Here is a 15,781-nt window from a genome sequence, read left to right on the forward strand (position 1 = left end):
ATGTAAATGTAACAAGCGATGTAATCTTGAATATGTAAATGATGTGATGTAATGTAATGTAATGTAAGGGTCGCGGTTTGATTCCCAGTGTGGGCACCTGAACAAGTCTAAGGAGTTAATTGGTTGCGAGTCATGGACTGGGCTAATGCAGATACGGCGCCCCCCCCAGGACCTAGGCCGAACCAGACCAGACCGGTGACGGCACCCCCTCCAGGAACGGACCGAGACTAGGCCGGAGACAGGACGCGACCACAGACTAGACCAGTAAAAGAGTGAGATGATTTGTTTATGGAAGAAAAAGGGACATGTAAAAATACACAACTATTTTAGTGAAAGATTATATAATATTTGAGCTACATTCTCACTTGTTTTCTTCCTAATTGTAACACCCCCCCCCCCCCATCCCCAACAAATGGTTTGGCCACCGATGCTTCGCTAAGCCCCGCCCCCAGTAACCCTATTGGTTACTGTTGCTATGATAGCCTCTATTCTGTTGTCTGAAGTTCGGTAGGAAAATGTCCGGTCAGCATCAGTCCGGTGATCAGAAAGGAAAAGAAAGAATAATAAGAAAATAAAGGGTTAGGAAATTTTCTTTTAAAATATTTTTTAAAAAGGTGGTGACGGCGAATCTGGGACGAGAGACGTAGAGCAAGGTAAGAAACAGAGCCGTTAGCTTGTAACGTAAGCTAACTGTCCAGCTCTAATGCTAACGTCCATTAGCCTAGCTTGTTTTAAAGCCCGACACAAAACGTTATCTTTGACAGAAACAGCTGAGTTTGGTAGCTCCATCAGAAAGAAAGAGACAGAGAAGAGAGGGCTGTAGCTGCAGTCAGGTAACAGAGAAAGTGACATGGGGGGCAGAGGAATTTATTTAACTTGTTGGCTTTATTTCCGCACAAAGATATTGACCGCAAACAACTACGCACGACTCAGCAGTAAGTCGGTGTGAAGGGGAACAGGAACTTGGGGGGAGCCGAATCAGTTGACACACCGGCTGCTGCTACAACACACCTGAGCTGCTGAAGGCCATGGGCATTGTGGGTAATGTAGGCATCAGGCTTTGAGGAAGGAGAATAGCTTGTAGGGAAAAACCCGACTGTTTCTGAGGCTTTGCTTTTAATCTATTATACCCTGAGTCTGACCCAACACCATTTCTCTGTCTCTATACAATAAATTACATGTTTTTGGACCTCAAATCAGCCAGTTGGACTTTAAGAGTTAAAGTTAAAGTTGTATCCATTATCAGTTTTTGCTGTGTTTATGTAGTAAGTGGTCTTGACTGTCTCAGCTGGCCGGTAGATTTTAAGGTTTCTGTTGTCTGTTTTATGATGGTAAGCAATACAAATTATTTTATAATGATGTTCACATTTATCTACAAACGGGAGGAGATCATTGAGAGTATGATTTCATACACAGTGAACCATGAGTAAGTACTGTGAATGGATAAACGCTGCAATGTCAGGCAGGCTGCATTTGAATAGCAAATCTGAACTTAAACTAGAGAGCAGGTTAACCTTCAAGCTGCAGCGTACGTTGATTTGATGTTAAATATGCATTCAGAAGATTTATTGTCCTGTGTTGATTGTCTGTGAAGCTGGACAAACACCACCAAATGATGTTTTATCCTGCTTTTTCAGCCCCTTCTGTCTTGCCAGTGTTTGGACCTACAACCAGGACAATCCATCATTCTGGCACATAATGCAAAAAAGATATTAAACTGACTGTGAGAAAATGTATTCTCAGGGACAGAAATGAGAGTAAAATGATGGCGAAGCATTTATAAACAGGGAAGGTTAAAAAAGAAAAGAGACTGTTGACACAAGCCTGTCAATCACAATAAATATTTGGTCATATTCCAATTAACTTCACATTAATTTCATTACAACGATGAGATGCACACTATATTTACTGAATGTGGTAGCAAAAAAAAATGTGTCAATAAATGACATGCTGGAATTAAGAATGACATCCAAGCCATTGTCATTAATAACAGGACAATGGTAATAGTTTAATGATACAGGCACAGATCAATACAACATGTAACTGATATGAATACTAATCTGCATCCTTGCATGACTGAAATGCTCAGTGACAGTATTGTTCCTTCCAAAGTAAAATGAAATAAATAAAATGTTGTCTGCAAAGTTCAAGGCTGCTAAAACAAATCATTATAAGCAACAGCAACGTATTGGGGCAGAAAAAGAGTTCAAACAAGAAGGAATGACAAGAGGCAGGAAAAAGTCCAGAAAGGTCGTAATCTTCACTGCACATGCTGTGTGTGTGTGTGTGTGTGTGTGTGTGTGTGTGTGTGGTTTTGTCAACGTAGAGTAAGGTTGAAATACTTTGCGGTCAATCGTTACACCAGCATTGAACAATTTTCACTGTAATCTGATAAATTTTTCAATTGCCCTCAGAAATTTTCCTCAGCAGGGTGTAAGAGCATCTGAAGCTGGATTTCAACCGTCACATCGCTTTAAAACGCTTCATTAAATTTGTATTAATTAAATCCTTTTATGTGAGTTAGCGGGGTGGCAAGCGGCAACAATGCAAACAACAGGAGATTTATCCTACCTCCGATTCCTGAAAGATTTCAGTTTTTATAAAACACACACCCAAACAATTCATTGAATCAATTAAATGCACTGAGAGAGAAAAAAATCTTGAATTTAACATTTTATGTATTTTGTTTTAGGGCAAATATAATTTATATATTTATAATTACAGGCCAATATGAGTCACTTTTTTTAGATAGATAGATAGTTAGATAGAGAAAGCTGCCCTCATTTATCCAATATATGTGCAGATGCCAAGGCCTGCATTGAAGCCTGTTGCTAAGGGCAACCCGTTCAGCCCCTCTGTCTGCCGAACAGATGCCCCTTTGCTCGTCCCAGAGGCTCAGATGTCGCCATGCCAACAAGCAGGTGTCCTATGTGCCAATGGGCAAGCGACTAGCATGACATCTTCTGCTGAGAGTGGAGGGGCGAGGGAGTGACTGGACCACGGGGCTAATCCAAACAGACACCAGCGGGTATCAACAGAGCAGTAAAGTAACTAAGTGTGATAGCCACGATAACATTGCAAGTCTTTGTGATTTTTATCGTTGTATGGTTGCCATTTTTGCTGAGTCTGTGTTGATTCCCGGCACACAGGTATGCAGTGATGGCAGAACATGGTGCACACACTTGCCTGTTGTTGCATCTGAACATTTTGTTGGAGTCCAAGCTGGTTCTGGGCCAAGAGATCCTTCCAGTGTAGACTCTTCCCAGATTTTTATTTGCTATTATTATTATGTGTCCATTGGGTAAGTGTAATCCCGGTATGCTTTGCTTTTTACTGCGCTGACTATGTTACTACAGTATGTTCAACCAGCTCTGGAGATACATGTTTTCTGTTCAGTGCTGAGTTGGGAGGTTAAGGAGACGGCTGTCAAAGCTTCTTGGCTGAAAACAATTGTCCTCTGGAGCCGAAAACAAAAAACACAGTGAGAGTGAACCACAGCAATAAAATATTTGGGGCTAAAACTAAAACAGATGTGTCAGAGGACTATTTTCCGTGGATTTGTCACTCAAAACAGGCAGTCCATATCAGTCATATATCAACCCTGTGATCCAATTACAATGTAGGTTAAAGGAGCCATGAATGCATATGTTAGAAACTAAGTTAAAATGCTATAAAGTCCATAACTTTCTCTTTAAAACATATCAGTTCAAATGTAATATTGATAAAAATGGATGCATGCAAAGATGCTTGAGAATACATAGTGATGTCATACTCCCTTTAAGTTAATTTTCTTTCGCTCTAAATTCATCCGGTAATGGAAAAGACAAATATAGTCTTTTGATTTTGTATGAATTGTGTTAAAGTTGTAAATGTATTACATTTTTTTCTGAAAGGTTTCCAAAATTTGTGGATATCACTAAAGAATGATGAAAACTTAATGTAAAAAAAAAAAAAAAAGTAATCCTGCTTTGGATAGATTGTCATTTAAAAAAGTATTGTATTTAAAATCAGTGCACGATCAGTCATCATCAGTGTGTATGCGGTGTGTGTGGCTTCCATAAAATGGTATTTGTGATTATTCATGTCATTCAGAGCAGTGATTAAATATTCCTTATACCCTCAGAGCAGTGAAACAAATGAACCACGGCTACGTTCTAACAAGAGCTGACAGATCTTTTAAATAATGTTTATTTATCACTGCTAACATTTACCAGCCCTCATATGGTCCCTCTGGCGTGTGACTTCGACTGCCCGAAGCTCGACAGCGTCACTTCAGCTGGCATTTCCTTCTTACTTTGTGAAACTTTGCAAAACTTTGCGCTCTGTTTATCGGGGGCTTCTCTCCTTCTTCCGTTGTTTCTCAGATGTGAACAAGAAAGAAAGGGAGAGAGGAAGGAGTTATACATATACAGACACGGGGAAAAGTAAAGGTTTGGTATGAGGTGGAAGATGAGATCACACGTAAAACAGATTTTATATCACGATAATATGTAATCGAACGTGTTTCGCAGAGGGTAGATTTAATGACAAACTGAATGCAGATGTTTGTTAAGTAATGGAAAGTATAAATGCAAGCTAAATTACAATTCAAATGTATTTATCATCTACATGCAGATACATTATTCACTGCCCCCCCCCCAAATCCCCATCCCCAACATCTATGCTGGAAATTTCATTATACTTCAATTAATATAAAGTCTTTTTTTACCATTGCAAAACTAAATAGCACTCTCTCTTGCACACAGGATTTTACTTTCAAAGATTGTCAGTCCTACTCTGGTTCAAAGGTAGTTTGAAACCAGTATAAAAGCACAGAGGCAGCCACAGGATAAGGACACACATGAGGCTTGTTGAAGAAAAGGATTGAAAGTTCACTCTAGATTACGTTGATTTTCATTTCATTTGATCAAACGATGCAGGATGAAGGACTCTTGAGGTGGTTAACAGGTAAAGTCATTAATCTGTGTGGGGTTTGTCTTTTATTTGTGGCTTTCTGTGTGTCTTTTAATATGAAACTGTCTGTTTCTGTGTTACATTTGCTTGCACGCTGGTGACCTGTGTGGCACACTTCAGTTATTTCAAACTGCTGTCAGTGGTACCTCTTAAACACCATAAATGTATCCTTAACCCTCCATTTTGGAGTTCAAGCATATTTTTTCTTTGCTTTATTGAAACAATTTTCTCCCCTAATTGGAGCCATATCACTGCAGTGTACATATGTTACCTCAAGCTACTCAGATATTTCCAATCTTTTTTTTTTTTTTTGTGCTGTTGTAATTTATTTATTTGTTGTACAGATATGAGCACGAGATATCTGGTTGTGCTGATGTAACTTTGGCGAGACGTCACCTTTGCTACTATCCAGGAGACGTGACTCTAATGTCTGTACAGATGTAGTTCAAGTGTTAATAATAAGCTGTGTTTGCTTTGCTCTAATTTCAATACGTAATACATCATTTTCATAAATGTTACTCTAATGAAGTGAGGTTGCATATTAAGCAAGTCGTATGAATTCACATGAAGTGAAACAAAGACAGTGGAAATCATTTGAATAGCTCCATTAGAATTGTATATTTGATTTTATTATGGTAAACAGCACTTGGGCCTGTTTATTTTTTACGTGTTGATGTGTTTAAGGCAAACAAATATGACAATGCCCTCTTGCAAAATGACATTAATATACATGTGAGGGATTGTGGTTCAGCAGAACGGAAAAGCTAATTTTTCTATTGTACTTTTTATTCTGAATGAAGAATGAGGAATTCAAAGTAGTATGTGAGGACCCTGTGTCCAAAATGTACTTTCAAATTAGATTATTATACAACTATTTCTAAACTATTAACTGTATATATAATTTTTAAAGAATATGAGAAACTAAATTAAAATACTTTTAGTTTTTTGTTTGTTTGGTTTGTTTTTTTTTTCTTTTTGTGGAACAAAAGTTGGCAAAAAGGAATAAACCAAATTTACCAGCATACACCTTTTTTTGCAAAATGATTAAAGCACAAAACTATGGTTTAGATCCAATAAACAGTTGTTGGTGTTGGAAATAAATAATGTCGGAGTTGGAAATAAATAATGTTGGTGTTGGAAATTGGCTGCTTATTTAAATGAATAGTCAATTTGCTGGTGTTTTATTGTGTATTTTATAGCTTGATAATTATGATCAATGTTAAGATGTTTGCCCCGCAGATGTGCTATAAGTAATGATTATGTCATTTTGATTAAAAGAAAAAAAAAAGAAAAATTAATGAAACCCAATAACTATTTAAATTAAAGCTACAAAATAACAAGGCAAGACAAAGAAATTATGTTCAAATAATTGCAAATATAAAAATTTTATTTCACATAGGAGTTTGACACCTTGTCAAGTCTCACTTTGTCAAGTACAGGTGAGGAGAGACTTTCTGCTCAGAATGGGACAGAAAAGTACAAAATACCTCAAATGGTTTTGAACCCCACCAGCGCCCCGGTGTTACAGCACTGCATAGGAAATTATATGCAAGCTGTATATTTGAATATTCATGACCAAATCCAAAGGCTGTTTGAACTGTAGCATTAATTAGTTGCTCGAGGGGGAGCTGAACCCAAACAAGAAGCCGGAGTGCTCCGTGCTGAAACACGGATATCCCAAAGAAAGTGAGAAAAATGTGAGAGGGTGATATCACAGTGCAGCAGGAGATGTCAGGGCTGAGAGGTTTTAGTCGCATCGTATATTTAACTATTTTAAGTTTACAAAAGGTCAATAAAGCAAAACATTGTACAACATCGTAAGGTGAAAAAATCAGATGGGAAACACAGTCTTGAATGAAACTTCTCTTGATTTACGATTTTTGTGCATGTGTGTGTGTGTGTGTACATATATGTGTATATATATATATATATATATATATATATATATATATATATATATATATATATATATATATATATATATATATATATATATATATATATATTGGTTTATGTGCCATTTAAAATGGGTGAATATTCAAGAGGTGAGATGGTTGAAGAGTTCCAATCATCTCCTACACAGTTGGCCTGGCAGTTAAAAGAGGGCTGCTAAGAGGAGTTTCACTGTGAGAGACATTAGCATGCCTTTGAAACAAGAGACCTTGGGTACGAACAAGGGCCATCCATACACACTTTGGTATGTAATTTATATGCACAAACTGAGGTGTGAGGCCAGAGGATGTTGGTGGGGGGGCAGAAAGGATCCACTCAGTACAGGTGTAGTGTTTTTTGTTTTTTTTGTTTTTTTTTAACTGGCCAACAATGTAATACCCATTTTCATGCTGCCAGCGCCTCTCTACACATCAGCGAGTTCCTCTGAACTTATAGACTCCACCAAATGTCTCACTGTTGAAAAGAAAATATGTGCGGCGTGCAGATAATTGGATGACCTGCTTGTATGTCTTTGCATCTCCTCAATGATCTTGAAGGAACATGTTGCTTCATCAAAGAGATTTTTCAAGCCAAGAGACAATAAAATGTGTCGGATTTTAGCTGTTTGTTTGAAGAACTGAGTTACTTTTTGTGCCACTGCCACCAGTGACCTATGCGCTGAACTCGCTGAATTATGCATGGTGATTATACGACGTAGTCCTCTGAATTGTAAATTCTCACAATTATACAGCCCATTGTCTATTCATTATTTCAAAACGAATGGGAAATTATGTAAAACTATCTCTAAAGAGGAAAGCAGCGTGTAATATGACTTGCCATATTGTTCATGCAATTCAAATACTTTGCTTTTTCTGAGAGTTGAAAGTAATCAGATTGAAATGAAATCTGACTTGCATGTCGTGCAGGATTAGGATACATTTGGAAGATAAGCTATGATAACTACACCACGTGCCATGAGGTGAGAGCACTCAGGCAAAGAGTGTCTTCCAATTAACTTAAACCTCCCCCAAGGTTAAATTTACAAATGTTGACTGAGAGTCGAACTTATCTTCTCCTCCTGACCAGACGGACTTTAACATGTCACAGAGTTTCTTTAAGCTTCTCTGGGAACTTTGTTTTCTGATTATTTTACACAATCATCGCACACTGTATACTAACATTGTTGCCAAGTTTATCTTGTATATTCAATTTCTGAATAAAGAGATTTGTTTCAACTTTGATGCACATAGTGGTTCTAAGATGCATCCCTGCGTCTGTACTTCCTCAGATCTTATGATGAAAATCTGTTAGCATTCTCATTTAGGACTTAAAAGTGAGGGAGCTGATGCATGCGATGCTGCCGGTGCCCCCAAATACCAGAACGGGCCGCGTATTGAACTTCTTTGGGGACTTCTTTGAAATCTCTACCTCCACTCACTTTTCTAAACTTGTGTTTCTGCACCAATTGTTTTGTCTGCTCTCTGTCACTTTTAAAGTCACCCAGCTCAAAAATGTGTTTTGCTTCTTGCTTCTTCACTTAGAGGTTTGACCTTCACCGTGCAGAGTGATGTACGTGCACTCTGCCTGACACTAGAAGATGCGTTCATTTGGTGGAAAGTTTCTCTGTGCTGTCCTTGAAACTCACTTTAACACGCCACCATGATGTGCTGACATCCCCTACTAGTTTGGAGCTGGTTGTGGATCAACGTGTAGCTCACATAACGTGCACGAACTCAGACTGGGCGAGAAAACTATCTGTAGTTTCATACAGTCGAGTTTTCCAGCAGGGAGTGGACGTATAATCATTCATCTCAGCCACACATTTTTATTCAAAGCAGAGCTGTTACTGTTTTCAGACATATTTGGAGACAAATCTTCAACTTTTTGTTGTGTAACTTCGGTCAATAGAGTAAAAGACAACTCATACTCGTCTTGTCTATGCTTAATGTAATAACATTCCCTAATTTAATTGCATTTAATTTTATTTAGACTTTTTGTTGGCTTTGGTCATGAGTAATCTGTTGATGCTCCAGGCATAAGAAGGATTATTATTGATTGATTGATTGGGGTATTGTGTCCATTCTAATCTATTTCATTTGATTCTGCTGTGTCCTGTCATATCAGATTTTGCTCTGTCCCGTTCTTCTCTTTTTTAATCTCACTTTCAGACTGCAGATATTTTCAGTTTTTATTTTCTCCATGCAGCACCTTGCAGAGCCTTGCCTCGGTTGACTTGTGTGCGGACAATAAGGATCTGCAGTAAGACCTTTGCTTCCTGTCTCTGCTCCTCCTCCGCCTCCTCCTCTTCCTCGAGAGGTGTTACCCTCTCATCCTCTATCTCCCCTCATCCGCTATTCTCCTCCTCACCTCCCGCTGCACTCCATCCCTCTGCTGAGCACAGGTATTTGTTTAGGAATCTCTCGGTGGAAATTATACTCCATCTCTGGCGCTCCCTATCAACACACAATTATCATGGGCAATCATGCAGAACAGTGCTGAATTCAGCTGGGACTCCCACTCTGATGACATTACTGACTGCGAGGCCTGTGCTTCTTCTTCTGGAGGTGGCTTGCTCCTTACCTGCAGTAAACATCTGTCTCTTTCTCAGCTACAGAAATGATTATACCCTTTTTTTTTTTTTTTTTTTATTAATTTAATGCGTTTTCTTTTAAACCAGGAAATCCACCCGTTCAGAAACTTCTTTCCTAAGGTAGATCTGGATGGAAGGACTGCTCCGTCCTCTAACAGGACAGATCCTGCGATCTTATCCTGAATTTTATTATCTGTGGCCTCCTCCTGTGACCTGCAGTGGTTTACTCCAGTGTAGCTTCTCCTATGGCTTAGGTGAAGTAACATATGGCTGCTCGTATGCAGACACCAATACACATTTTCCAAAATTTGGAAGCGCTAATCTCCATTTTAAGAGTCCAGTGTAAAGGGAAAGTCAATCTCACAAAGTAATCAATGCCTTACATTGTGTGACTCTCTCCTGCATTCGAAGGCAAACCACAGATGCATTTCCTTATGTATGATAAGTATATTATAAAGCTCAAAAGGCCCAGAGTTTATACGAACACATGAGAATCGACACAGGAGTCCATTCAGCTCCTGATCAAATGCTCCATTCATGAGTGAAATTACCATCCGTCTGTCAGCCAAGGTGTGAATTCTTTCATCTACAGATCATACCTCTGAAGTTGTGATTAAATGCATAACACCACATACACTCCACATAAGACTCTAGATAAGCAAAATGGGATTTCTGCCTCTCAGGGTGGAAGCTGATGTGGAAGGGAAGTGAGACAACAGTGCCACCTGGTGGTATTTTGTTTGAGTCTTTTGTGTTTGTCCAGATCTGTAATCCACATTCATACAAATGTGCCACAGACAAAAGGAAAAAAAGAGAGAGAGAATTTAAGATGCTAAATGAACCCACTGGTGGTGACAGATGTCGCATTTATGTGTATAAGTTGCACTCATGATGGCGTTTTCATTTTTTCTATTAAATCTGGCTGCTAATTTTAGCTACATGCAATGCAACTAAGAGAAAGCCTGCATTTTTCATGACAATGACAAAAGAAGTCTTTACGGACATCGAAGCTCATCTAATTTTTTTATTTTATTGACTAAACAGATCACAGAAATATGTTTTTATTGCAGGACCAATAGCAAAACAGCAAACACATAATAACATGAACATAAAATAGTTATTTAAAAGCCCAGTGGAAAAAAAAATTAATTCATGCATCAAGCTTCACTTATAAACAGAATAAGATGTGCTTAATCAATAAACCGGTCAGACTGGAACAATATGACCAAAAAGCAGCACGGTTACAGAATATATACAGAATATATGCAGAAAGGGCAGAAAATGTGAAGCTTGTCAGGATAATTTTGATATTCCTTTTTTATCCCCATGTATCTCAAAATATGTAATGAAGAGATCAAAGTTATGAAATATTATCTTTCCAGCCAAGCCTTGGTATTACTGTCCAAAATCAAATGTATGAATCACCTTGTTGTAATTTCTGTCAGGTTCCTTTATCCTGATGAACATGGGTTCTGTAACTTATATTGAATTGATGCACAAATGCTGACAACTATTCACCAGAGCAACACATATTCTAATCTGTAGCCAAAAAATAGTCCTCAGCAAATGCACTATTGCTACTGTGGTGTTGGTCTTGATGTTTTAAAGGGATTCATTGACATTAACAGGAAGATATCATCAATCTTAGCCTTTAAACTGAATCTAGAAAATGATGCTGGAGCTCCAGAAACAAAGATTGCCGTGATCGTATGTACAGATAATAAAAAGCACCACCCCATCTTATTAGCTTTTCATTATGCACCTTTCTGTTGAAACAAATGACTCTTCCATGAACACAACATTTCATCATACATTCAATATCCAGCAAGCTTACATATTAAAAAACAAAAAAACAACAACACTCATAACCATCAGCACACAAGATTTAACCAACAATGTTATATACCACAGATATTCAGACTGTATTAGATCAGCTTTGTTGACATCCTGTTTACTTTGCTACCTAAAGAGAGCACAAAGCTGTAAATCATGCTCATCTGCATGTGACTCATGGTGGAGTGATCGTGGTGACATTTCCGAGCTCATCATCTACAGACTGCTGCTTTCACAAGGTAGAAGAAATCCAAATTTCCCCCTCTGACCTGCCGCCGGTTAACATCAGTGGTAGTGAATCTGGATGGTTCGGCCAATGAGGAGGAAAAGAAGGCCGGCCAGGAAGCAGAAGAAGATCCCAATGGGAGCAAATATGAAGGACAGACCGTAGTTGAGGGACAAATGGAAGTCTGGACACACCGCAGAGCGCTGGTGTTCTATGTAGACCTCCACCACATCCAATACCTGCACCCACAGGACGTACATCACCACAACACACAGCAGGAAAACTCCTGGAGCAGAGATGAGACTGCCGTTAGTTCAACGCACTCTGCACACCACAGTTCTCTTCACCTTCGTTTGAGCTCAGACTGTGAAATAACACCAGTCCAAGTCCTCCATTTTAAATTCTTACTAAAGTTGGAGGAAAGATTAAATATGCTCGAAACGTTCAAATTATAGGAACTCATTCCACAGAAAATTGACTTCTTATTATCAATACTGATCCATTAATGTGTACACTCAGCAGCGATGTGCAGTATGGTTCCCAATCTAAGGCTCGCAGCACCTTTAAAGGGTCACAAGTTAAATCTGATGGCTCATGAGATGTTTATGTTAAATAGGACTTAACACATTTTTATCTTTGAGGAAATACTAGAAGAACTGCACTACTTTGGAGCAAATATTTGATGTAAAAAATAAATAACAGATCTAAATTAATTATACGTAGCTTTTGCTCCAAAATGTAGCTGAGTGAAGGTGAAAAGCAGAACAGACTTAATCATCTCACAGTCTCACCAGATGTCAGTAAGAGGCCGCCTCCTGCTTTGTACAGGCGGTGGCTGGCGAACGGAGCAGCACAGATGATGACGAAGCCTCCGAGAACTACAGCCGCCACACCAATCAGCATGAAGATGCTCCAGAAGCCTCTGTAGACTGATTGAAATGAAAATGGCCCAATAAAGACTCATTGGATTACAGAGGAACACTCGCTTTGTGCAGAGAGACACTTACTTATAGCTGAATCATACTCAGTAGCGTTGTGTGTCTGATGAGACACTGGGAATGGGAAGAGGTAGGCGTGCATACACACTTTGGAGTGTGGCTGATTGGCTGGAGGGAAAAACAATAACTCAACACAGGAAGAAGTAAAGAAACACAACTGACAAATCAAGGAAATCATTTTATACAAATGAAATTGTGTTTCACTTAATTTATTACTCATTTCTTTTTTCAGATTGTATACTTTCTGTTGTCCTTCATGAGACTGACATTCAGCTAAATTTGACGACCCAGAAATAACAGGATAGTATTACTGCACACTTTAATTCTTACTGTACTTAAGTCTGTAATTCTCTTATGCTTTTTTTCATTCTTCCCAAACTCTCTTCTCTCATTTATTTCACCATGTGAAATTCCACAGACCCTCACAAGGTCCTTTCAGTGCCATCGGCTCTTTCTGACAATGAACCACCATTCAAAGGCCCAAAATAGAAAATAGACGACGCACAATCATCTGACAAACGACCAGAATAACATCACATGGTGCTTCCACTCAAAAGCCAAAGGAGACGTTAGTATCATTACGTCATCAAGCAATTTTTAAAAGCAACAAATCCGAAATTGATATTTTATTCTGGAGCGAAATCGTAAAGCTGCCATCGGATTTTGGGAAGCATCACATTGGAGAACAATGCCAACCTCACCAAACAACTACTTCAGAAGAGAGTGATTAGGAATATTAAAAAAAAAATAAAAATAACAACAACTATCTTTGGTTTTATATGTCTCAATAAGTAGGGCTGTGGTTCAATGCTTCTGTCGTTCCAGCCCAAAAAACATAGTTAACACTGATTTCTCATCCTATAAAAAGGGTTGAAATTCATAACAGATGTCAGAAGTCTCACAGTGAAAATGATGATTCATTCATCCCTTAGAAAAATCAGCTGTAATGCAACAGATATTCACATGCTCTACGTCGAATCTTTGTTTACAGTAGTAACCCCCTGGAGTCAAAAGACCGTTCAGAAGAGGTCTGACATGGGGGATCTCATTTCAGTGTCTGTATATGACTTTATGTTATATTTTCCCATGCAAAGCACATAAAATAGCAGCATGAAATGGCATGTAATGTATTTAACATTCTTTCCTTTTTAATCATTTATGTCTGTTGTTTTTAAGAAAGCTTACCACGGCAAAACACATGTGGGCTTGTAATAGGATCAGAAAAAAGAAGCCACCTGTTCAAGGTGAAACAACTGTGGATTTATAGATTTTTTTGTGTTTTAAATACGAAGCTGTGGAAACAATGAGAAAAAAAAAACAAAACTAATGTCAACACAGCAAGCACACAAAAACAACGCAATGTGTCTCACTTACTGAACCAGAGCTGCGATAACAGGTTGCCATCATCCATGATGGCTCCAAAAGAACATCTCCAGAAAAAACCTTCATGGTACAGAGTAATTTCACGAGAGTCCCCCTGCACAACCACATCTCCCCTCTGGAGGGAGAGAAACGTGAATATCCACTTGTTACCAAACACAAATAGACTGTACAAAGTACACACTTTACGGCTTTTATGGTATAAACAGGGTTGGAAATGAATTCACCCCAATTGGTTGATATAATTAAAGTCTGTGAGAGCAGTCTCATAAGGCACCACAGTGGGACTGCAGCTGCTAACTTAGGTCAAAGGTCATGCTGAGCAAGCACCTCTAACCTTAATCAGCCATAAAAGCATGCATGTGGAGGATGTTCCCCTTCGGGACTCACATCGTTGGTGGTCACTATTTTTGTGCATCAGTAAAAAAATGTAAAATAAAAATAAGAATCCTGAATTGCTGGTTTCATCAACCGTTATAAAACACCCCTAAAAAACAGAGCAGTGTGTTTTAGAGTGTGTTTGTAAAATTGGCCTAATCCAATCAGGGTGTGTTTTATTTTGAAATCCACATTTTTAGGTCATCATCTCCCAACCTGGAGGGCAGGGCTTCCCTCAGAAGTGACTTTTGAAAACTGAATTGTTATATCTTATTGGAGCATAAAAAAACAGGAAAGCAACATGTGCTGGAGAGTCATATACTAAAATTTGGGGATTTTTTTAAGGGCTGAAAGCCAGAAACTGAGAGCCAGCACTATTAGATGCTAACAATCCATCTGAACTGTAACAGTAACATGCTCTAAAAATAATGCTTTATGATAGATCGCTTTGAGATCACATTGCATTACTATGCACTGCACCCAATACCAAGTTTGTTTTATTGTGCTGCTATAATTTCCCAATCCCAGTATCAGTGCATACTATGTAAAGCTAAGTATGTTCTAGTTGGTGATATTTAATACAGTGGCATGCCCCTGGGAATACTGGTACCACTGGTATTTGTATTTCTATCGTAGGGACACATGGTTCAAGCGATGTCTCAATCACTGCATAGCTGCACACATGCTACATTAAACGGTGTCTGATTGCATGAAGATGTCCTGCAGGGATCCCTCCGTCCCCTGCGATTTATCTACTGACAGAATGATTGGAGCAACTGATCACAGTTTCTAAAATAGTAAAAGGATGATTGTTGTGTAAGGGCTAAACATTTGACCACAAGAAGTATTCAGTTATAAGGGATTGGTGTGACACCTAACAGCATACCATTTAAAGTCCAAATGGAAACAACAGACCTACTCCTTGTGTCTTCCCCCCTCCCTGGTTTTACAGCAACAACATCTGAGCTACAAATGTCAACATTTTTCACATCCTGAGTAGTCAGTGATATCTGACTATTTTCTGATCTACTCCTGCCTGAAGTCTGACACCCACCTCTACAATCACATTGCCGGGGCCAACAGATCCTTCAGGATTTGGCTGGCAGCTCTCCGAGGCCAGCAGCCAGTAGTCAGTTCCAAAAGACAGGAGGATGAAAACAACTGCCAAAGCTCCAAAGAGCCCGGCAAAAAACAATGCCACGCTCAGCTTCATGGCCCAGGACTGACCAGCCCGCTCAGCTACTGAATGTCCACACTGGATCTAACTTTCCCCTCCGACTACAGTAAGTGCATGTGACGACGAGCAGAGACAGAAACAGTCACTCCTCCTGCACTGTAGTACGTCCAATCCGTCAGATGAGCTGTTTCTTGGTTCAGCTGGTTTATGTTGGGTTAATGGCTCTGGACTCCTGTCCTGTCCTCTGTGGCTCTGTTATGTTGTGCACATGACTCCTTTGGATGCTCCACTGGGGTCTACAGCCTCCCACCCCC

The 15,781-nt window shown here is 39.1% G+C and overlaps 1 protein-coding gene across 2 annotated transcripts; it reads right to left on the bottom strand.

Moving 5' to 3' along the window:
* Window positions 1-10,491: 10,491 nt before the first annotated feature.
* On the bottom strand, window positions 10,492-15,535 carry tmem182a (transmembrane protein 182a). 2 transcript variants are annotated; one of them, XM_029492993.1, is made up of 5 exons: window positions 15,357-15,535; window positions 13,907-14,030; window positions 12,542-12,640; window positions 12,326-12,463; window positions 10,492-11,820 (listed from the first exon to the last, which is right to left on the bottom strand). In XM_029492993.1, the coding sequence occupies exons 1-5, from the start codon at window positions 15,501-15,503 to the stop codon at window positions 11,594-11,596; spliced, it is 735 nt and encodes a 244-aa protein (XP_029348853.1). In that variant the 5' UTR covers window positions 15,504-15,535; the 3' UTR covers window positions 10,492-11,593. The 2 variants fall into 2 exon arrangements, with proteins under 2 accessions (XP_029348853.1, XP_029348852.1); XM_029492992.1 differs by having other exon boundaries at window positions 15,345-15,535.
* Between the last annotated feature and the right edge of the window lie 246 nt (window positions 15,536-15,781).

The sequence above is a fragment of the Echeneis naucrates genome, chromosome 21 (genome assembly GCF_900963305.1).
Source record: "Echeneis naucrates chromosome 21, fEcheNa1.1, whole genome shotgun sequence".
In the NCBI taxonomy this organism is placed as follows: Eukaryota; Metazoa; Chordata; class Actinopteri; order Carangiformes; family Echeneidae; genus Echeneis; species Echeneis naucrates.

Bases quoted from the DNA above. Each gene is read 5' to 3' on its own strand.
- tmem182a (XM_029492992.1), bottom strand. From the start codon at position 15,503: ATGAAGCTGAGCGTGGCATTGTTTTTTGCCGGGCTCTTTGGAGCTTTG. The intron at 12,641-13,906 runs GTAAGTGAGACA...TTTTCCCTCCAG, and splicing joins GTTATCGCAGCTCTGGTTCA to CCAATCAGCCACACTCCAAA. The intron at 12,464-12,541 runs GTAAGTGTCTCT...CATTTCAATCAG, and splicing joins TGAGTATGATTCAGCTATAA to TCTACAGAGGCTTCTGGAGC.